This window comes from Plectropomus leopardus, chromosome 10 (assembly GCF_026936395.1).
Source record: "Plectropomus leopardus strain MGB_pleo_1.0 chromosome 10, ASM2693639v1, whole genome shotgun sequence".
Taxonomy (NCBI): Eukaryota; Metazoa; Chordata; class Actinopteri; order Perciformes; family Serranidae; genus Plectropomus; species Plectropomus leopardus.
Genome location: NC_142185.1, coordinates 34,363,518 through 34,387,387, shown reverse-complemented (window position 1 = coordinate 34,387,387; position 23,870 = coordinate 34,363,518). Strand labels below are relative to the sequence as shown.

Below are 23,870 nucleotides of genomic sequence, written 5' to 3'. Positions count from 1 at the left end.
TGTCACGAGATGTTGGCTCATATTTCTCTGTCGAGTTCAGTCAACTTTAGGGTCACACGCACACGTTATTTTGGGCCAGTTATAGTATTTTTCTATATAGTATATATAGTATAATACTGGTAATACTGCTTGTACTATTACAAATACTACCGATGATGATAATGATGATAATAATAATGATAGTAACAATAATAAATATTATTGTTATTATGATCGTTAGTCGTATTAGTAGTAGTATCTCTCTCTCTCTAGAGATAGATAGATAGATAGAGAGAGCGAGAGAGAAATAGATATAATATTACAAATAATAAAAAAATAAAAACACAAATAATGCTAATATTAACAATCCTTATCATCCTCATTATCATTCCTTCAATTCCAATGATGTAGCAGAATCAAGGACAAATTTTGGTTACAATTTTGAAAGTATGATTAAAAATGACTACCTTGTACCTTATTATTGTTGTTATTATCATTTTTTTGTATTATTTGTAGTTGTATCAGTAATTATATATATATATGTATGTATTAATATCTAACATGTTTTGAAGTCCGTTTAATAAACAAATTGAAAAAGATTTTCGTCATCACATGCCACTAACCACAACTTTTGCTGGAGTAAAATAATAATAATAATAATAATAATAATAATAATAATAATAATAATAATTACCATGAACATTACTTATAAAAATAAAAATAATAAAAACCTGGGAAAACTGATCTGAGAACAGCTGGAGCGACAGAAGGAAGGAAGTCTGGATTAACACACTTCCGGTCTCAGAGTCGAACAACCACCACCAAAATGGCGAAGATCGCCAAAACGCACGAAGGTAAATTACTTCCAAAAATGAATTAACGGCGTCTTTTCTCGGGGAACTTTTTACGATATTGTGTGAACAGAATTACGCAGTAACTGCTGTAGTCTGTGGGGTTCATCCTGGTGCATGAATTTGGTGTTTTTTATGCGATAAGCGGCGGGCCGTGCTGCGACGCAACGCGGACGGTTTGGATAATGGCGCTGGGTGCTAACTGTTAGCTTGATAATTAGCCACCGTCCCCCACCTTTTATGTAATATACATGTAACCTCGCCACTAAACCCACTGTCCCGTTTCGTATTTTAAACTCAAGACCATGTTTGAGTGAATAACTACCTCCAGTGCATCGCGTTTTAATGTTGTTTTTAGTGCTAATATGGTCGTCACATAGCTAACCCAATTAGCTTTATTTTAACAGCAGTACTCGACCACACGTTTCACTCAGCAGGCAAATATTAAGCTCTTTGTCTAATGTTAAGTGTTATTACCTCTGAGTCATGTTTACAGTGATGGAGAAAATACTCAAATCCTTAAGTCAAAGTAGAAATACACTGTAAAAATACTTAATTTTAAAATCTCATTCTACATTGAAGATGGTCTTTAACAATAAGTAAAACCTGGAAAACGAACCAAAAATAATGGAAGTGCCGAAAAAACAAACTTCCACGTGAGTGTTATTTTATGTATCATCAGATTATTACTACTCACGCATTAATTCATGTAGCGTTATTATTAGTTGAGATGGAGCTCACAACTATCTTTTTTAAGTCAAACTAAAACTTTATTATTATTAACATTATTAATGAGTCCACTGACTATTTTCTCCACTATTAGATTGTTGTTGGTTTTTGAAAAATAATTTCAGTAAACATTTAGAAATTCCATTAATGCAAAGGTGTTATGTATTTCATAGCACGTTTCATACTCAAAAGGCAGTAGTTTCACTTACAAACACAACCACATTTACAGAGCAGTTAAATGTTAAGCTTTTAATCATCTACTTAAGTACAAATACCACACTGTAAAAATACTCCAGTGCAAGTTGAAGTTCTGCATTACTTAATTAAAAGTGTGTATAGGGGATATGTATCAAAACTATGTCTCCCAAAGCAGAGAAATGTTCACTGTTACTGTAATACTATTTTATCAACCATCATCACATCATTTCACATTAATTACTACTTTAGCTACAGTTATTACTCACATATTGATGCATTTGCTGTCGTAGTTTGTTGAGATGAAGCTCAGAAATATTTTGTATCAACTTTAATAATCATTATTTTCCTAATGGATTAATCTGCTGATTATTTTCTCCACCATTTGGCACGACAAATGAATTATAAAGCACATTTCATTCACATAGTGCTCTACAGATTAGTCATGTCAAGTCAAAATTCATTATAGCCCCATCACAAAGCATGCCTCAAAGTTATATTATCTATAAAGTCCAATATTACAGTTTGATGAAGTTCCAAGTGGCTTTACACCCAATGGCACAATTCCAGCAGTTCAACAAACTGTTAAATTAATCAAAATATTTAAATGTATAAGGTGCTACTATTGTTTGTTTTTTTTACATAAACAATGCAGAGAGTTAATTTATTGATCATTTGTTGCAGCTGCACTTGTTATTAAAAAACATCATTCATTTGCTCTGTGTGCAAAACTTTAACATGTAAAGTTGTTCAATAAATGAAATGGAGTAAAAACTACAATATTTCTATTTGAGATCCAGAGAAGTAGAAATAAAAACAAAGTGGCATTAAAAGATAGATGAAAAGATAAAATAGATCCTCAAATGTGTACTTGAGCACAGCAATTGAGTAAATGTACTTGGATATATTCCAGGGCTGCCTCTGAGAAATTAGCATTTAATAGTGGAAATTATAGTTGTTTTGTACTTTATTATGTATTTTCTAACTCTTGTTTGTTTCTTCATTTCTCTGCAGATATTGAGGCCCAGATCCTGGAGATCCAGGGGATGAAGGCCACCCTGCTGGAGGAAGGAGAGCAGGGAGTGGGTCTGGACTCCACTGGCTTTTATGACCAGGAGATCTATGGAGGCAGCGACAGCCGCTTCGCTGGATATGTCACTTCCATCGCCGCCAATGAACAGGAGGATGTGAGTATTTTCATACGCAGGGACATGGATATATTTCCCCTGAGCAGTTGCAAAGAGTCGGCTTGATTGAATCACTATGATGTAATCAACAAAAGTCACTTTCGGGTAGAAAACTGGCTACTGTTTTGAATTAAGCAGATATGTAAATGTGGCAGACTTGTTTATTTCTGCAGTCATTTTCAGTCGCAACTGTAACATATAAAAATATAGAGTTAAACATGGTGGTCCTTCCTGTCTGATGTTTCTGTTGTGCTTACTTTATGAAGTGTGTTGCTTAGTTATTGATAAACCAAATCCAATCCAAATTTTCTCTTCTGTTTAATTATGTCTTAGTCTGGCCTCTGTTCAGCATTATTGACTAACTTCAGTGTGTGTTTGTAAGGTGCTTTATAAATATAGTTGTAGTTATTATTATTGAAAAGTGCTAACCGCCTTTTAATGTAAGCACCTCCCTCGGTGGTTAGGGTTTAGGGTTTTTTTAGGTGGCCCATAACTTGTCAATTAGGCAGAGTTTGCTTAGTGCCGTCTGATTATTTGTACGTGAAGTGGCGGTTTTCTACCCAGAAGTTATTGTAAATAAACATTGTGATTCGGATTATAGATCTGAATTTATCTAAATAGTGTCAATATAATGATACTTTCACTGTTGCAATTCCACAGTTGTATTTTTGGAGCTTGACTGCTCCCCTTTGCTTGTTGCATATGAGCTAGGAGAGTCTTGCCATTTTGGTGAGATTTGACTAGACTCCTGTTTCTCTTTCTTTTTTTCAGGATGATGAAGAAGATTCATCTACAAGCTTGCTGGGACAAAAGAAGCCGGGGTACCATGCACCAGTGGCGATACTCAATGCCATTCCTCAGTCAGACGAGCAAGTATGTGTTGATTTACTGTCTTAACCCGCTTTGATGTCACACACTCATATCGCTCTGTGCATCAAGTGTGCCTCTCAAGATAAAGCTTCAAAAAATATTCTACATTAATCTTATGGTCTGCTTTCATTGAGTTCATTTTTAACAAACATCAGTCCTAATCATAAATATCAAATATTCATTCATTTTCAGAATTTTAACCCTTTAAATGCAGTTTTTTGTCATGATGCCACTTTCTTTTTAAGTTTAAAAAAACACTTAAAAACAATTATTTCCAATTTTCTACATGCTAAGTAATTTTTATTATCACAACCTAGGACATGTCAATGATTAGCAGCAACATTGATTTTCATACATTATTTTTTTTTTTTGCAGTGTCAAATACTCACACTAATACCACCCTGCACACAAAGTGCGCTTTTCAAAATCAGGCTATTAAAAATATCATACATTAATATGATTTCATACTTTCATTGAGTTTTTTTTTTTTTTAACCGACGTCAGTCCTAATCATAAATATCAAATATTTATAAATTTTCAGATTTTTGACCCTTTAAATGCCATTTTTTGCATGATGCCGCTATATTTTTAGATTGGGGAAAAAAATAATTTTTTTCAATATAATACATGTAAAGTATATTTTTTTTTGACGATCAAAAATTGCTGTTTTAAATGGGTTTCAACGGCACATTTTTGCACTTTACAGTCTGAATATAACAATTTATTTTCCACTGTGTATTTTAGGCTCATGGACACAGCCAAAACAAAAAAAAGAAGAATGCATAAAATGTGCTAAACAGCCCTTAAGAGTTAAATATATTTAAATCCCTGTGTTCTTGTTGTTAAATCATTTTTTCATATTAGAAATAGACTGACACTCGTCTCCCTGTCTTCGTTTTGCAGTACGACCCATTTGCAGAGCATCGTCCGCAGAAGATCGCGGAGCGGGAAGATGAATACAAAGCCCGGCGCAGACAGATGATCATCTCACCTGAGCGTCTCGACCCTTTTGCAGACGGTAAATTTTGCTTTTTTTCGACTTCATTATACCTTCCTCATTTCCTTTCCCTTTTCACGGTTCACTTTTTTGTGACCCCACCATGACTACCAATGGTTTCACACCCATAGTTTTTCTGTTTTAACCCTTCGACCACAATGCAATAGCTCGCTTCCCAGACTTCCGCCTTCCCGGTGGTCAATCCTCTGTGGTCCAAGTACATATTGTGTCATTTTTTTCTTCTACATTTGCAGCAAATGTCAGTGTGGGCCCAAAGTTATATATTTTCATGCCTTTAATCTGCATTTTGTGTATCAAATACAGCTAAACCCACTGTGGGGTTGCCATGCCTTTCATAGGGAGAGGTGGTTAGGTGTTGAATGTTCAAGGGGGGTATTTCACCTAACAAACGTGGGTAGCAGATAGGTTGTGTGTGAGTCGAAGGGTTAATAATTTCATGTGAGTGTCAGCCTAAATAATGATGGGAAACGGCAGTGTCCGCTTGTCCTAGTATATGAGGATGAGAAATGTAAGCTTTAGGGTTAGTTTTGGTGTAATTCACCTGTAAATAAACTGCTATTCCACGCTGAGCTCAGTAACAGATGAGACACAACAACCTGCTCGCTTATAGGCGTTAGATCCAGAGACAGGCAGTGTAAAGAAATATGCTTTGTCAGGAGCCTTAGGGTAACTTATATCAGGGCTGAATATATAGGGCTGGGCGATATGGCTAAAATTGGCTAAAAATCCAGATTCTTTCATATTGATTGATATTGATAATTATGTACCAAAAAAAAGTCAGAGTTTAAGAAACCTTACTTTTTACTGTAGTTTAAACTATTATTTATTGTCTGAACATAAGAACATAAAAATACTCATTAAGCACTGAGAAGGGTTTTGTGTTTTAATTTTGGCTTAGGTGAGGGACACACATCTTTATCTAAAATCACAATATCTGGATATTTGGATATTTTCTCTGATTTACCAACACAGTAGCTGATGGAGGCAGCAGTAGAGGAGCAGCTCCTTCGTTCAGTGGAGTGAAAGAGTGTTTTTCTCACAGGAGTCTGCTGTTTTTGTTATATGGCTTCACCTTCTGCACATCGCTAATGGAAGATTTGTTGAAGAATTACTTTTATCACTATAGAGGAAAATAGTATTGAGATAATTCTCATTACCGTTTTATTGCCCAGCCCTAGTTATATAATAACATAACATTACAGCCATTATGAGGCTGGCTTTATCTTCCCATTTTCTCTTAGTCTGGGCTGTAATTTTAAAGTCTCTGGGTAACTGAACCTCCTCTGTTGGCCGGTTAGACTGATTCGAGGTCTTTGGCCTCAGCATAGGACTTGACTAACTAATTATGTCTTTCTTTGTGTGGACAGTAGGGGTGGGTGATTTATTGAATATACTCGAGGTATTGCGGCTTGTTCCATGTGCTATATATAAGATGACTACATCCAATAATAATTGTCACATTGTTTTTATAAGCCACTAGCGTTTTGGTTCTCCTACGGCTCTCCGCCTCTTACAGACACACACACACAAAGCAGGGCTTTTGCAGAGCTCCAGAACGTAACTATTTAATCACACATTGCGACCATATTGCACCACTGCGACTTGCAAATACCATTAATAACTAAACTAGAGAGCTGTGAGCGTGTTTCCAGCTTACAGAGAATAAATAATAACATTTAATGGCACTGCGGTAACAGTCTAACGTAATCAGTGGTAGTGGTGTAAGCTGGTGAGGCATGTATTTGTATCTGCAGAGGTCTGATCGCAGCTTTTTAGTCACATTTTGTGACCATGGAGCACCAGTTAGTCTCGCAAACATTAGTAAAATATGACCTTAAGAGCTGTTAGTTTGTTGCCCGCTCACAGTGAATGAATCCTCAGGGTTAAAGGCGCCGTGCTAATGCTAACATCCAGCTGTTGACCAGCAGCTCCAAGTCCATAACAAAAACCTCAAGCTTCCAGCCCAAGACAAGCCAGGTCCTTCAAAGTAAAAGCACCATGGGTCCAGCTTTGATTTGTTTAATTATAACAATCTGTTTAAAAGTACTTTATTTAACTTCCGTATAACCATATTTTATTTAATGTTATTATAACAGTAGTGTATTCAGCTTTATTATTTAACAGTAGCTACTTTATCTAATTTACTGTAACATTCAACTACAATTAAAAATATTGTGTATCGTGATATAGCCTTAAAATATTATATTATTATATATATATTATTAAAATAATACTAAATATTATTATCTCAAAGCCATATCGCCCGGCCTTAGTGGCCAGCTTTTCTTAGAAAATCTTAGAGTTAGGGTTATTTTATTTAGCCAATCTGTGTTATCACAAAGTAACCATTTTTCTAACTTTGCAAGACTTGAGCAAAAACATGCAAGAGTGTGAGCCAGCTAGTTTATCGCCCCTTCCATTTTTATTGCATCTTCACTTCCACTGACAATATGAGCCGAAATGGCCCGAGTGCTTCAGGTTTGGTCTAGGTAGGGCTCACCTGAAGCCTGCATGTAGAGAGAGCTCTTTGTACAAAGTTGTTGTGTAAATATATTTTTATTTTACAACTCTCTCTGTAAAATAGAAATATGTTATCAAGAAAATTGTGTACCACAATACCACAGGCCCATACTAACTGTCCTTAATTTCTCTCCTACAGCAGTACTGCTTTGCCAGTCCTGTACTGCACTCTGTTAAGGGTGCAGCAACTCATCCTGTGTAGGTTATGGGGAACACAGAGAACTGTGCACATGTCAGTTTGGTCAGGGTCCACGTTGGCCGCTTGTTTGGGGCTCATGAGGGGAATCAGATGCAGCCCAGCTACAACAAACCTCACCCCCTCCCAAAGAGCCTCTTAAGTTTTTTATTTATTTTTTTAAATTTGACTTATCAATTTCCTACAAACTTAAGATAAAATTTCCCATGCATTCATGACGGAAAATTACTGGCCAGATATTTGACTTCATATCTTATCCTTGTTTTTATCAGTTACATTTTGTCCTGAGAAGGAAGTCAAGATGTAAATGTATAAAGATTGGTTTAAAAAAACACAGCTTTTATGAGTCAGTTTGGCTCTGGGATGCCATTTTTCTGACGGTAGGGCTAAATTTATCATTATTTTTTTGCCTCATATTTATATTTGAATGCCAAAGTAGATGCTCATATTTTGTGGTAATGTCATTCCTAAATGTTGCCTCAAAATCTTGACTTTATAAGCTAGTATAAACAATTGAACCACAGGTATTCCATATGAATTTTTTTCCATTTTTGTGCCCCAAGAAGATTTGTTTTTTGAGTGCCGTAAATCAATGCAACACAGGTGGTATACTGTTGTGTGTGAGTTCAAACCCTTTTCCAAAGTGTTACTAATGGTAAAGAGAAATTTTCTAGGCTTCTTTTCTGCCGGTTGAAGTCTGACTGCAGAGGGACCCTTGGCACTGAAAGTGTACGTATTCTGAAGAGCACAGCCCAGGACCCCTGCATCAGTGATGGCTATAACTTCTTAATCCACTTTAAGAAAACACCACAACCTCAACTCTTCTCTCTATGTATCTGCTTGTTTTTCATTAGAATGCTATGACTGTATGTAAGAAAGACAAATGTATATTTGTATGTAATTCAGTAGGAATGTTTTGTGAATCAGCTGTTTTATTAAAAACAAACAGGAATGTAAGTTAATCTGTTGGTAAAGAGAGTCAGGGTTAGCTGGCTGTGTTTGTGCTTGCTGTGTTTGTAATAACTTGGGTCCCCAGAGTGTGTACTGATGAGTGTCCTATGTTCTTGTTCGTGCTCTTTCGCGCAGGGGGCAAAACGCCGGACCCCAAGCTGCAGGTCAGGTCGTACGTGGACGTCATGTTGGAGCAGAACCTGTCCAAAGAGGAGGTGAGCCGCTCTTTGACTGCAAGCTTTTTCCAGATATCACTCGTAATAAGTTGTTAACTGAGTCTTGTGATTTTTTTTTTCGGTCGTTTTTCCTGACGATGTTGTGATTTTTTTGCTCGTAGAGGGAGATTCGTCAGCAGCTGGCAGAGAAGGCCAAATCTGGGGACTTGAAAGCTGTCAACGGGTCCGCTGCCACACAAGCTGCCGCCGCAAAACGTAAACGCCGCTGGGACCAGACAGCTGACCAGACTCCCTCTAATGCTACACCCAAAAAGATGTCCAGCTGGGACCAGGCTGACTCCGCTGCTGAGGTGAGTCATGTAAATTTTAGCCCCTCACTGCTTGATGGATAACTCCTTTCAGGATCTCATGGGCTGTTTTTTTGTGATTGTTGCAGCGTGGAACGTCTGATTACTATATATAAATATTATTAGACTGATAACTTGTTGTCAAAGTTGTAGACTGTTTTTAATCTCATATCCTCTTTGCGTCTGTTTCTTTGCAGACTCCAGGACACACCCCGGCACACACACCTTCAAACAGCCGATGGGATGAAACCCCCGGCCGCCCTAAAGGCAGTGAGACCCCAGGGGCCACTCCCAGTACCCGGATGTGGGATCCCACTCCCAGTCACACACCTGCTGGCGCTGCCACTCCTGGCAGGGATACACCTGGCCACGCCACGCCCGGCCACGGCGGAGCCACGGGCAGCGTTCGCAAGAACCGCTGGGACGAAACCCCAAAGACAGAAAGAGAGACCCCGGGACACGGGAGTGGCTGGGCAGAAACGCCACGCACAGACCGAGGAGACGAGTCGGTGGGAGAGACTCCAACGCCAGGGGCCAGTAAGAGGAAGTCACGGTGGGATGAAACGCCTGCCAGTCAGATGGGATCCTCAACACCGCTGCTGACTCCAGGAAAGACTCCCATAGGAACGCCAGCAATGAACATGGCTACCCCAACACCAGGTAAACAGCTTTTGTTGCATTTGATGCACGATACTGGATTTCTTGCCCATTTCTAGCATGCTGATATATATCCACCTTTTCTCCGCCTAATGTTAGTGATCCTTCACTAAAAGGCGAGATATCTAACATTTAGCCAACCTTTAGGGGCTCACCAAAGTACAGCTGCAATAATTATTGAGTAGTTGTCAAATACTTAATTCATTTCTATTAGTTTGATTATAGATAAATTAAAATAATAGACAATGAAAATAATATATAGTTGCAGCCATACAAGATCTGCCAGATGTCTATGTGGCCTGATGCAGAGTCTGCAGCAAGAAGTTAACACTATGGCAGAGCAGCTTTGAGCCATGCTGCTGGATTATCACACAGGACAGCATGCAAGTGAACAGTTACTAACCTCGATCCAAATTTGTCCTTTTTGAGTCCTTTGGTGAGTAAAGTCCTAAAAAAGTCATGGAATTCAATGTTCGAGAAGGTGTTGAGAAACCTGTATGCTCCTATCATCTCTGTGTTTCTTTTGTATTTCTTGCACATGACTACAACTTTAACATCTACCTTCCTCGTGTTCTGCAGTTTGTCAGAATTTATTTAAGAAAGGAATCACATTTGCTAAAGATTCTCCAGGCCATTGATGGTTTTACTGTGTTTTTAAACCAGTTTCCTCTTCTGTTTTCTTCAGGTCACCTGATGAGCATGACCCCAGAGCAGCTGCAGGCGTGGAGGTGGGAGAGGGAGATTGACGAGAGGAACCGGCCTCTCACAGACGAGGAGCTCGACGCCATGTTCCCAGAGGGATACAAGGTCCATGTCCCTTTTTATTGCGTTTAATTCTTTAGTGACACAAGCATGAGGAAATGAAATTCAAAAGGAGTCGCAGCACTGACAGTTACTCGTTCTTTTCTGCAGGTCTTGCCTCCACCGGCGGGCTACGTGCCGATCCGCACTCCGGCCCGTAAGCTGTCAGCCACGCCAACCCCCATCGGAGGCATGACGGGCTTCCACATGCAGCAGGAGGACCGCACCACGAAACAGATGAACGACCAGCCCTCAGGAAACCTCCCCTTCCTCAAACCTGATGACATCCAATATTTTGACAAACTGCTGGTGAGCATCTCACTCTTTACACACGACATACGTAAAAGAAGCTGTTAAATCAACAGCCGGGATGTTTGTCCTGTCTGAAGTTCACCGTGTGCCAACATGATGGCTAACTGTGTGTGTTTGTGTTAGGTGGAGGTGGATGAGTCCACGCTGAGCCCCGAGGAGCAGAAAGAGAGGAAGATCATGAAGCTGCTGCTGAAGATTAAAAACGGCACACCGCCCATGAGAAAGGTTTGTCACTTTTGTGTGTATACATACATAAATCAAAATATGATCTGTAATATCCCTTTTTAAAAGACCCCAGATATTCTCTCAGAGATCTTTCTTTCTTCGCATGTCACAAATCTACCAAAGAAACTCATAAACAGCATAATCACAACAACAGAACCTGCTGCAAGATCAACACCCAGCACTCAGCCTGTATGTGGCTGCAGTGTGAATATTTGCTTGCTAAAGAATCTCCTTTCTGAGGAGCTGCAGCTTTCAGTGGAGGTCACAGTGTGGACCATCATGCTCTGCTGGGAGCAGCAGACAGAAATCATCACATCTGTTGAGTCAGAAGTGCTTCAGTCTGTCTCTCGTACCCCTTTTCCACCAAACCAGCTCTAGTTCTCGAACAGGTGTGTTCAGGACTATTGAAGTTTGGTGCTTAAATGGAAAGAGGGCATGCAGGGCACAAACTGAGACTGTCTGGCCCTCTGTCAGGGTTTTTCTCCATCACCCTCACATCGAGACCTTAAGAGTTTCCAAATATTTATTTCAAACAATCAATCAGCGCGCATTTTTCAGCCAAACGCATTGGGCTTTTCGGGGTCGTCGGCTTTGGTTGAGATTGAGAACTCTCAATATCACACGTGTACTCATGTTGTCACAGTTTGCACTTCAGATTAAAGAAAAACTGGCATTTCTGGCTTCCAGCTTGTAAACAACTGTTCTGGCTTTGAAACGATTAGTTTTTGGTCGAAGTAGTCTGAATCTTTGAAAATTACGTGCAGGAACCAGAAGGGAACTGGTTCCACATTGGTGGAAAAAAGGGTGTCTGCCTGTCTCTGTCTGCCTCTGACTGATCCTCTCCTCTCTCGTCTTCAGGCCGCTCTGCGTCAGATCACAGACAAAGCTCGTGAATTCGGAGCAGGCCCCCTGTTCAACCAGATCCTGCCATTACTCATGTCGCCCACCCTGGAGGACCAGGAGCGCCATCTTCTTGTCAAAGTCATCGACCGCATTTTGTACAAACTGGACGACCTGGTCCGACCCTACGTACACAAGGTAAGTCTCAGCGGCTGAAAGATCTGCACTCATCTTTTTGTGGGTCGTGTCTGATAAACTGTGGTCTTTGTGTCCAGATCCTTGTGGTGATTGAGCCGCTGCTGATTGATGAGGACTACTACGCCAGAGTAGAGGGAAGAGAAATCATCTCTAACTTGGCAAAGGTAAAGTTGAACCCTTTTTTTACGCACTCGCTGCTTCCTGCGAACTATTCTCGCCTGTTCAACCAGTCCATGGTCAGATCAGGGCTAGTCGTTCGCAAGATTAACACCAACACGAGAGCCAGCAGACCTGACGTTTGTGTCCGGTCTGTTCTCAACCTGCACCCGTTGGTTACAGTCAGATGCTCCGCTGACGGAGTTTAGTTATTGATTGAGAGATAATAACTGTTTTCACTGTTACAGCAGATTGAAATCTCAGGCTCAGTAAACACAGACATACTGACACAGATGTTAGTAGACTTAATCCAGTGGAATCCAGAGGACGTAGAAATTGTCTGATTAACACTTTCGCGCACCAGCATTTTTTTCATATTCAGTAGTTTTTCAAGACCCCTAGAATCTTTTGGTCTCGTAATGTATAAACTATTCATCAAAATAAAGAAACAGATCTTATTTTTCATGAAAAAAACTAGATAAATAAAATGTTTTGGCTTTTTTTATTCCTTTTTTATCAACACCTGAATTTGTGCTTTTTCATGTTGGACAAAAAGTGTGTAAAATTTCATTTTTGTCAAAGAAAGTCATTTTCAAAACAAAAATTGATTACACGTTTACACTTTTCATTGTTTTTCTTCTTATTTTCGCATATCAACTTGAATTTACGAAAATAAAACTACAGTATAACTGTGAAAACACAGATTATCCCGTCAATGTCGTGGAAGTGTTAATAGTGTAACTGAGATCACGAGCTCCACCGCCAGAGCTTGGCAGGATTATGATAAATTTGTCATGTATTTGTAAACTCTGCACATTTATTTTTAAAACAGCCTGAGGCAGAGGAGAGGAAATTGTCAATAAGTTAACACAAAAACAGTTTGATCATGTTGGCCGTCATTACTGCCGCTACGTAACATTTAAAATATAGCCGATTTAGTCTGTTGGCTGGGAACAAGTCATGGAGGCAGCAATAACATATATATATTTCAATTTAAATGATAGGTTTATATAAATACATTAAAGATAGTTTGTTTGTGTTTTTTGTTGACCAATCAGATTGCCTGGTCAGATTTAATTTTTGTATAATATTCTATCATGTATTTGTCTGATCAGCAGATTGGAGGTGAACCACGAGATATAAGAGCTGTTTTCTTCTCATTTTATTTGCCAAAAAAAATGTTGAAATGTGATGTGCCGGTGTGTCATAGTGCCCCCAAATATGATTCAAATATGATTCAAATAGTGTAATTAAACTTAAATTTATTGTTAAAACATTTAATGTAGAAAGCATTTTTAAAACGTCTGTGTCTGACTTCACCTGGTCAGTAAATGTCTGGAAATCTGACTCAGATATTTGACATTTTTCTTCTTCCTGTCTGTCCCAGGCTGCCGGTTTGGCCACAATGATCTCCACGATGCGTCCCGATATCGACAACATGGACGAGTACGTCAGAAACACGACAGCCCGAGCCTTCGCCGTGGTGGCCTCTGCTCTCGGTATTCCCTCTCTGCTGCCGTTTCTCAAAGCCGTGTGTAAGAGTAAGAAGTCCTGGCAGGCGCGACACACAGGCATCAAGATCGTGCAGCAGATCGCCATCCTCATGGGCTGCGCCATCCTGCCCCACCTCCGCAGCTTGGTGGAGATCATCGAACACGGTCAGTCACGCTCAGCTGTATCAAACAGCACCCTTTGAAATCAACAGATGCATTTCATTAGTTTAGGTATTATTTTCACATGCAGAGGGATTTAGTGAGTTTTTATCTTTATTTTTTGAAGCCAAATTCAAATTTTAAAGTCCTAAAAGTGCAGTGATCTACTTTTAGACTTGTGTTGTGTTTGTCTCCATTCATGATACATTTTTATGCACTTTCTTTTGAAACAATCCTCTGCTTCTCCTGGCTAATAAGGCAAGCCACTGATGCAGTTGTAATTACATTGTTACAAGATGTATTCATACATTTTCCTATGGTGGGAGTACCGATCTCATTTTAGATATTCACTCATTTTAGGCTGATTTTCTTAAATTTCAAAGGGTAAAGTTATAAAAACTCTCCTGCAGATAGTCAATAAAGACTTGCCGCACTGTCTGTAGTGAAATGTGTTCATGCTCTGACTTCTGGTTTTGACTGTGTGATGCTGCAGGTCTGGTGGACGAGCAGCAGAAGGTGAGGACCATCAGTGCTCTGGCTATCGCTGCCCTCGCTGAAGCTGCCACGCCGTACGGTATCGAGTCCTTTGACTCGGTCCTCAAACCCCTTTGGAAGGGTATCAGACAGCACAGAGGAAAGGTAAGACATTTTAACAAAGAAAAGAACAAACTGTTTCTTGCAAGATCCACACCCAGCACTCAGCCTGCACGTGGCTACAGTGTGAATATTTGCTTGCTATAAAGTCTCCTCTGAGGGGCTGCTGCTGTCAGTAGAGGTCACATTAAAGACCATAAATACTCTGCTGGGAGCATCAGACATTTATCATCAGAGTCAAAAAGCCACAGTTTGTGAGGTTTTTTTTTTTTTTTTTCACAATTTCTTTCTCGCTCTTTGTCACCAGGGTCTGGCTGCTTTCCTTAAAGCCATCGGTTACCTTATCCCACTGATGGATGCCGAGTATGCAAACTACTACACCAGAGAGGTGATGTTGATCCTCATCCGAGAGTTTCAGTCCCCCGATGAGGAGATGAAGAAGATCGTACTCAAGGTAAGAGATGGGAAGAACAACTAATGTCTTACCTCTGGAGCTAGACCATGCTTCTATAAACTTTCCCCAACTTCCTGCGACTCATTCTCGCCTGTTCAGCCGCCACGTGGTTGCGTCAGGGCTAGTAAGTCGCTAGATGAACGCCAGCACGAGAATTAGCAGAGCTGATTTCTGTGTCCTCTCTGTTCTCACCCTGCACCCGCTGGCTACATGCGACCCGTCTTCTCTTTGTCTGAACTCGCTTTGACCCCGAAACCTTCTGAGCGTTCCTACAGACCCTTTTAGGGCCGACGTCACGATGATGTCACGGTTTTAGCTGGAGGCCAAAAAAGTAAAATGGTCTATACTCATACTACCATACTATACAGTGTGCCAAAAAAATGTGTATCCCAATACATAGTATGCTAAATATAGTCTGCCATGAATGCCAGGATGTTTTAATCATGGATGTATTAAGAGACCTGGATACAGCACCGGCAGTGGGCCCCATCCATTTCCATTATTACTTTATTTAGTGATTTATTGTATGTGTCAGTGAGAATGAGTGGGAGCCCTGGTATGTGAGTCAGACCGCGCCCCTTATAGATGTCCTCAGTTTCCCTCTCTGACCTCGACTTGCGTTTTTGTCTCACAGGTGGTGAAGCAGTGTTGTGGCACTGATGGTGTGGAGGCTAACTACATTAAGACTGAGATCCTGCCCCCCTTCTTCAAGCACTTTTGGCAGCACAGGATGGCTCTGGATAGACGCAACTACAGACAGGTGAGCAAACAAACACAGAAGTTCACGATTAACCCCAGAAAAAGTCAGTTTCAGGGGACTTAGTTGACTTAGATGTTTGTGTTTTCCCTTTTTGTCAAACTAATGAGTCCAAGACCCTGTTCCGAACACAAGTGGACAGCTGAGACACATCCCGGTTCACACGTCTATCAGCAGACACTCCACTGTTGTGTTGCTATTGCTATTCTGTATCATAGCAACCAGATACTGTCAAGGAGTCTTAGCTGATTAAAATGCTGCCTACAAAGCGCTCTCAAATGCTCCCAGCTGGGTGGTTCCTGAGGAGCGCCTGGCGTTTTTAGACATAAAAACCCAAAACACTTTTATGGATACATGGCTTAAGTGTTTTTTCCCAGCTTAAAACTCCAGGCACCCAGCCGGGAGCGCTTTGGAGGAACAACATTTTTTCAGCTGAGATGCTTTGGTCGCATCTGGTTGCTGTGGTACAAAATACCTGCAGAAGTAACGATGTTGGCACAAGGTAGAGTACTTGCTCTGGATCAGGAGAAGGCAGATCCAAGCATGCAGGAAGGGAGGACTGAGCTGCTCGTCTGTGTGGTTCATGAGATGAAAGATGCATGAAAGGGATTGTTCACCCCAAAATGAAAATTCAGTCCTTACCTTCTCTGCCTCATGCTGATGGAAAGTTGGGTGAAGTTTTATAGTCCACAAAACACTGCCGGAGGTTCACAGTGAAAAGGTGTTGCACTCACCTCCCATACAATTAAAGCAAAAGGTGACCAGGCTTCAAATGTTAAAAAAGTACCCAAGAAATCAACAAAATGTCCCCATACTGCACGTCCACAGTGGGTGTCCTGAAGCCCCGACGTGCCAACTTGTTTTGAAAAACATCTCTGGCGTCATGTTTTTAGCCTAATCACAAGTCATTCAAATCCTGCAGAAACAGACATTTTGCACACCCCTTTAACTCACCAACACTTAAACTCCCGATTTACAAGACGTAAATGTGTGTCATTAAAAGATTAAGATGTAAGCTGCTTCCTGCGAACTATTCTCGCCTGTTCGCCCAGTCTGTGGGCAGATCAGGGCTAGTCGTTCGCAAGATTAACACCAACACGAGAGCCAGCAGACCTGACGTTTGTGTCCCGTCTGTTCTCAACCTGCACCCGTTGGTTACAGTCAGATATTACAATGACAGGCTTACATTAATTAAGTTGTGATTTTTCTTTTTTTTTTTCATTTTATTTGCCACCTAAGTCAAATGAATATTGAAATGATATGTATTACTGCGCCCTCATGTCAAACATGATGAAAATAATCTAATTACAGCAGCAAATATCCTCAGAATAATTAAAGGAATGTTCCTTAGCGCCTTCATATCAGAGAGTGAAATCTTTTGTAGGCGTACAGGAATTGATGTGATTTCCAAATAGTTTTTCGGGGGGGATTATGGGAACTTCTGAAGCTTTCGCACACATCCCAGACACATTTTTAAACTGTTTTTCTCTCCTTCGAACAGTTGGTGGACACCACAGTGGAGCTGGCCAACAAAGTGGGAGCAGCAGAGATCATTTCTCGCATCGTTGATGACCTGAAAGACGAGGCGGAGCAGTACAGAAAGATGGTGATGGAGACCATCGAGAAAATCATGGGCAACCTGGGTGCAGCTGACATCGACCACAAGCTGGAGGAGCAGCTGATCGACGGTATCTTGTACGCCTTCCAGGAGCAGACGACAGAGGTGAGAGAAATAAAATTCATTGTGAAGTTGAGATTATCCGATTATTAGAGTGTTTTTCTTAATTTCATCCCTTGTTGTTTTCCTCCAGGACTCTGTGATGCTCAACGGTTTTGGCACGGTGGTGAACGCCCTCGGGAAGCGTGTGAAGCCCTACCTGCCTCAGATCTGTGGTACGGTGCTGTGGCGTCTCAACAACAAGTCAGCCAAAGTCCGTCAGCAGGCAGCCGACCTGATCTCTCGCACCGCTGTGGTCATGAAGACGTGCCAGGAGGTACACCATGAAGCAGGGTTTACTTTGTTTACAAAAACTGTGACCAAATATGTCCGTCGCTTTTTTCCCAGGACTAAGGAAAAATTGGCACAGATGCCATTAAATGATAGATAGCTACTTTAATTAACTTTATTTTAACTGTAGTTCATTCAATAATTTTGTATTTTAGTAGTAACATTAGTTTAAAAGACATCTAAAAATATTGAGATACATATTGTGTATCAGGATTATAACCTTAAAATATCGCAATATTATTTGAAAGCTATATGTGGCTCTTTTTTTTTCTTTATTTGGATGACAGATTACCAAACACATCAGAAAAACGCTGACTCAGTATGCAAAGACCTTAAGACCAAAAACATTGCGGATAAAATAAACACTCATAAAGACACACAGATACTCAGACACAACCATGAAGTGTTATTTTTTAAACTGACCCGTGCTCTGTTTGTCCGTCACCGCAGGAAAAGCTGATGGGTCACTTGGGTGTGGTGCTGTACGAGTACCTGGGAGAGGAGTACCCCGAGGTGTTGGGCAGCATCCTGGGAGCGCTGAAGGCCATCGTTAACGTTATCGGTACGTCTCCTTATTGCATATAGAAATTTGTTTATCTTAGATTTAGATTTTGGGGTTTAGTAAAGGAAATCTCCTCAATCATTCTGTTCTCTTTGCAGGTATGCACAAGATGACTCCACCAATCAAAGACCTGCTTCCTCGTTTGACTCCCATCCTGAAGAACAGACACGAGAAGGTGCAGGAGAACTGCATCGACCTGGTGGGCAGGATCGCTGACAGGTTGGTGCAATGAAACCGCGCATTCAAGTCGTATGGATCTGATTGTATTTTTAGTTTATGTATCTGAACTTGTTGTGTGTATTTTAGGGGTGCTGAATATGTGTCGGCCAGGGAGTGGATGAGGATTTGTTTTGAACTGCTGGAGCTGCTGAAAGCTCATAAAAAAGCCATCCGCAGAGCGACCGTCAACACGTTTGGTTACATTGCCAAAGCCATCGGGTGAGTATCATCCAGATCTTCATAAATACCAAATATGTTTTTATCTTTGTGTTTGTACAGGTTTTCTGCAGCATTGCATTTAGTTAACTCAAAAAAAAGCTTTACAGCGTATTAAAAAGTCCCATATTTAATCATATTAAAACACATCATAGTAAAATCACTGTAAATACAATAAAAAAAACTTAAAACACTTTGAATAAGACTTTTGCAAACAAAATTTCATGCTTAGTTTGTATGAATCTAACTTTCATTTCAGTTAATTAAAAAAAACTATGATATTTTATTTTGTCAGCTGTTTGCAGTAACTTAAAATTTTAAAATGCTTTTTTTAATGATTGCAGGCTGCTGGGAGTTTAAGTTTTCATCCACTTACATATTTCTATACAGAGTGTTTTTTGCTTTTAGGAAAATCCAGTTTAGTACATCTGTGACTTGATGCCTGCAGAATCCCTGTGTTGGTATATTAAAAAAAAAATAAAAAAAAATGTATCAATAACTTAATTCATAATATTAAAATGAGGTTACAAGGGAAAAACATTTTTTTTTTGCTAATTTTTTAATTTTCTTTTCTCATTTTTTTCCAAGTAATTTTCAAGGAACTTTTTTATTAATTTCTTGCTATTTTTTGGGTCATTTCTTTTTAAGTTGCTTGTTGCCCTTCCATGTTTTTGAAAGACAGAAAGCCAAAATGCTCAGGTATCAAAGGTTTAAAAAGTCAAACCTCGTGAAAACGTTTCCCTCCTCCTTCCACGTAGCCCCCATGATGTCTTGGCCACTCTGCTCAATAACCTGAAGGTCCAGGAGCGTCAGAACAGAGTCTGTACGACTGTGGCCATCGCCATCGTCGCCGAGACCTGTTCACCGTTCACGGTGCTGCCGGCGCTCATGAACGAGTACCGCGTGCCTGAGCTCAATGTGCAGAACGGCGTCCTCAAATCCCTCTCCTTCCTGTTCGAGTACATCGGAGAGATGGGCAAAGACTACATCTACGCTGTCACGCCGCTGCTGGAGGACGCGCTCATGGACAGGTGAGTCTGAAGACGAAAATAAAAAAAAGTCCTAAAAAAAGAAATATTTAGAAAAAGAACGGTCCCCACTCCCTATAGAGGAAATATCAAACAGACAAAGGTGCTGTTACAGCTGTTACTGCAGCAGATCGCTCCGTGCTCCTTTTGCTCGTCCTACACACGATTTCGGTTGTCATCTACCATATTACACTACACAGGATAAAACCATCGATTGTTGCACGATCCAAACCAACATCGTCTGAACGTCGTGTCCGACTTTAATCTGGTTGATACCGTGAAGTCTGAATCCGATGTAAGATTGTTTCCAGACTAACATTTAAAATTCATTGAGTGATTTTTACGTTGTGAATATTTTCGCAGCTGCTCTCAAAAAAAACAAACATTTAGTCATTAAAATATCCAGCTCTAATTCTTTATCCTTTAAATAAACACGTAGGTTCAGTTCTTTATTTCCCACTTCAGTAAAAACGTTGACCCTGTCCTTGTGTCGTCCTGCAGAGACTTGGTTCACAGACAGACGGCCAGCGCGGTGGTTCAGCACATGTCTCTGGGCGTCTACGGTTTCGGCTGCGAAGACTCCCTCAACCACTTACTTAACTACGTGTGGCCCAACGTGTTCGAGACGTCGCCTCACGTGATCCAGGCTGTCATGGGCGCTCTGGAGGGGCTGAGGGTCGCCATCGGGCCCTGCCGCATGCTGCAGTACTGCTTACAGGTGAGGAGGAAAGATTCAGCTGTCAAATGTCCACTGTTGTTAGACTGTCATCGTTGATGTAATAACTATGATAATATAGTGTGGGTTTTTTTGTTACTTTTTTAAATGCATTTTTATCATCTGTCCTGGTGACATTTAATAACCCCTGCACCCCACTTCCACTGCCAGTTTGTAGAAGCTATTTTTTTATTTATTTTTGGCAGTTGACAAACTGAACAAGTTAAAAGCAAAACAAAAATATTTCATTAATGAACAGAATTCTAGCTGCAGCCATAAAACCAGCTGGCACAATGAAAGGCATCTCTATTTATACAGCAAAATTCAAAATAGATAACAACAATAATAAAAAATTAAATTAAAAAAATGCAAAATAATAAATAAGAAATACACTAAAATCTAATAAAAATTTATGATAGACAAATGATAAGAAAATATATAATGAATAATATGTATGTGTATGTATTTTTGAAATAAAATTTTAAAAATTCATTTAACAGTCAAATAATTAGAAATAATAAATTAAAAATCAGAAAAATAATAAATTAATAATTAGAAAAATAAAAATATGATTACAAACATAATTATATAAAAAAAAACAGTGGCATCAAAATAAGTTTTAAAAAATAAGAAAAATAACAAAATAAGTAAAAAGCTATATATACTCAGAAATAAAAAATAAATTAAAGAAAATAAAATAACAAACAATATGTATTAAAAATGTAATTAAAATAAACAATAAATAAAAAAATATATAAATATAAAAATAAACATAATTGATATACAATAAATGAGAAATGATATTGTATTTTTTGCTCTGTTCAAGTAGGTATTAAGTTTTGCTAACACGCTTTGTAAATAAAAAGGAAAAAAAAAAACAAAAACACAAGATGATGGAGCCACAACTGGTATTTTTAGAGTTTTTTTGGAGAAATTTTGTACTGAAAAAGAGAATATGTTAAAGTTAAACATTTTTTTTCATCAGGGGGCGGGATATTAAAAAAAAAAAAGTGGTGGATAACATATGGTTGTAAAAATGATGAAAAACAATGCGTTACTGTGATAAACCTCATTATTTTAATTCTCTTATCTGCAGGGCTTGTTCCATCCAGCCAGGAAGGTTCGGGACGTCTACTGGAAGATTTACAACTCCATCTACATCGGCTCACAGGACGCCCTCATCGCTCACTACCCACAGGTCTACAACGACGAGAAGAACATGTACGTCCGCTACGAGCTCGACTACGTCTTGTAAATATGAATTCACGCGTTAACGCTTTTCTCCTCCCCTCGACCGTCACTCTCCATGTCGTCTCTGATCTCGGTCTAGGACTGAGTCCGTTTTTATTTAGAAAACCGTAATGTTTCCCAGGATGAAACGATCCAGCGCGGGCTCGTTCGGCCTCTGGATATCGACCCCGGAGTGAAAAATGAGCATGATATTAGGAGAAGTCAGAGGAACATGTAGAGTCTGTATGTATTTTTTTATTTTTACTCTTTTTGAGTGTTCCCAGTGAGGAAAGGGCAGACAAGCCTTTATTTGAAGAATGCAGCAACAAGTCGTCACAATGTTTTAAATATCGGGACTATTTTTTTGTTTGGTTTGTGTGATTGATTATTGATTGGCCTCTGTACCGGCTGCTCCCTTTACACACCCGCTCCTCGTTTCACACCTCCTCCGTTCTTATTAGGTTGTTGCTTTATTTAACCGAATAAAATGTTTGTGTATAAAATTCCAATTACTGTGTTTGACTCATCTTTTTCTTTCTTGCAGTCGTGAAATTGCTATTTTTTTTTTGGTTGAATCCAGAGAATTATAATCAGACACTCCCGGTACGCTTGAAACCATTTCGAACCAGCTTCACTTCTATACTTCCCTTTTTGTTTTTTCCTTTCTTAAACTGGAAAATATAGTTTAAAAAGTAAATAAAATAATATAAAGTAAATTTAAAAAATCTATATCTATCGATCGATCTATTCATACATGTGTGTGTGTACACATACATACATACATATATAAATACACATATTAATAAAAATATATGATCATGTTAAAAAATAAAATAAGTTGTGTGTGTATATGTATGTATACATATATTTGTGTGTGTGTGTGTGTGTGTGTACACACCTGGAGGGAAATTCTGCAGAATTTGCCACAAACCTTCACTTGAACCCGAGTGTGAAATACTGAGAATTTGGTGGTCAAACGTGAGTCAAACTTGTGATGGGTACCTCTCAATTTATAAACTCTGTCAATTCACAGCAGCAGCATCTGCAGTTCACTTTTTTATCTCATCATCATAGAAAACTTTGAAATGTTTGACTTTCTATCAAGTATCTGAAGGCTGTCGTGTTCAAACAGATTATTGAAGGATGTGGTGGAACAACTGTGTGTAATAGAGAGATTAATGTGTTTATTTGTGATTGGGGGATAGAGATGAACATACGTTTTATGTCAAATATAAAGTAGTAAAGAAGGAAGGACTGTGACCTAAATGTGAAGCATATTGCGCGATAAAACGGCGGCCTGCACCAAAACGTGGCGGAGCCCATTGATGTTAACCAAATCTGAGGCTGACTGGGCGATGTGGACATGGGTCTGTCCCGGGTGAGACACATTTTCCAGATAAAATGACTTTTTCCTTTTTTAAAGGACTACCTTTATTTTTTTGAAGGTTTTATATACTTATACTTAAATACTAAAACTTTTACACTGAGACTTACATTTATTTTTTCATTTTCTTTTTTTTTAATAGCATTTAACATTTATTTTTATTTATTCCCGGAAACTTTTTCTTCATAATTCCAAATTTTCCAGGTCCTTTTATTCCCATTTCTCATATTCAAATGAATGAGGCAAGATTCAGACCAAAGTCTTTGAAAAAACCCAGAAATTCACACTTTGTTTTTTGTTTTTCAGTTTTTCAGTCAGAAGCTAATTAAATGTACGCACCTTATATACATCTATTGCCTCAGTTATAGGCCGATTTGATTGGGAGTTTTATCAATTTAAACCTTAACCAAAGGGCATTTTAAAGTAATAAGTTGACCAAACAAAAACAAAAAAAAAAGATAAATCAACATTAAAATTTTCATAACAGCTCCATCTGAAACAACACAGAACCAGTTTAAACCGGTTTAAACCGGTTTAGCTGCTGGTTTTAGGCCTAACTTTAAATAATGTGAAAGTGTTGGAGAAAGCAGTTATTAGTTGGACAGATGAGTTTTTGCCTTTAGTCTCGCCTGAAATCTTCTCTACTTAAGACATGTAAGTATTTTTATTCACTGTCTTTTCATCAAAGTTTAACATGAGTTGTAGCTAACAGTTTGAAAAGCTAATGGCTAACTTTAGTTGAAGCAAACGCTGCAAACGTTAGCTTAACATTCTGAAAACTGTCAATGCTATCAAATAATTAATGTTTACAATTTCACAAAAAGCAATGCCACCCTGTCGTAG

The 23,870-nt window shown here is 39.2% G+C and overlaps 1 protein-coding gene across 2 annotated transcripts; it reads left to right on the top strand.

Annotated features, from left to right (window-relative positions):
* The first annotated feature begins 739 nt into the window (after positions 1–739).
* Positions 740–22,152, top strand: sf3b1 (splicing factor 3b, subunit 1). Of its 2 annotated transcripts, XM_042494023.2 has the most exons (24): positions 740–833; positions 2,769–2,941; positions 3,713–3,814; positions 4,715–4,829; positions 8,632–8,711; positions 8,834–9,022; positions 9,217–9,679; positions 10,362–10,483; positions 10,589–10,786; positions 10,913–11,014; positions 11,873–12,052; positions 12,130–12,216; positions 13,596–13,866; positions 14,354–14,499; positions 14,762–14,908; positions 15,543–15,668; positions 17,167–17,388; positions 17,477–17,659; positions 18,124–18,235; positions 18,334–18,454; positions 18,542–18,673; positions 19,429–19,701; positions 20,200–20,416; positions 21,510–22,152. In XM_042494023.2, the coding sequence occupies exons 1-24, from the start codon at positions 806–808 to the stop codon at positions 21,666–21,668; spliced, it is 3,948 nt and encodes a 1,315-aa protein (XP_042349957.1). In that variant the 5' UTR covers positions 740–805; the 3' UTR covers positions 21,669–22,152. The 2 variants fall into 2 exon arrangements, with proteins under 2 accessions (XP_042349957.1, XP_042349959.1); XM_042494025.2 differs by lacking the exons at positions 740–833; positions 2,769–2,941; positions 3,713–3,814; positions 4,715–4,829 and adding an exon at positions 4,922–8,274.
* The last annotated feature ends 1,718 nt before the right edge of the window (positions 22,153–23,870 follow it).

Coding starts and splice junctions, on each gene's coding strand:
- sf3b1 (XM_042494023.2), top strand. CDS start 806: ATGGCGAAGATCGCCAAAACGCACGAAG. Junction 12,053..12,129: donor TCCGACCCTACGTACACAAG/GTAAGTCTCAGC, acceptor CTTTGTGTCCAG/ATCCTTGTGGTGATTGAGCC. Junction 12,217..13,595: donor TCATCTCTAACTTGGCAAAG/GTAAAGTTGAAC, acceptor TGTCTGTCCCAG/GCTGCCGGTTTGGCCACAAT.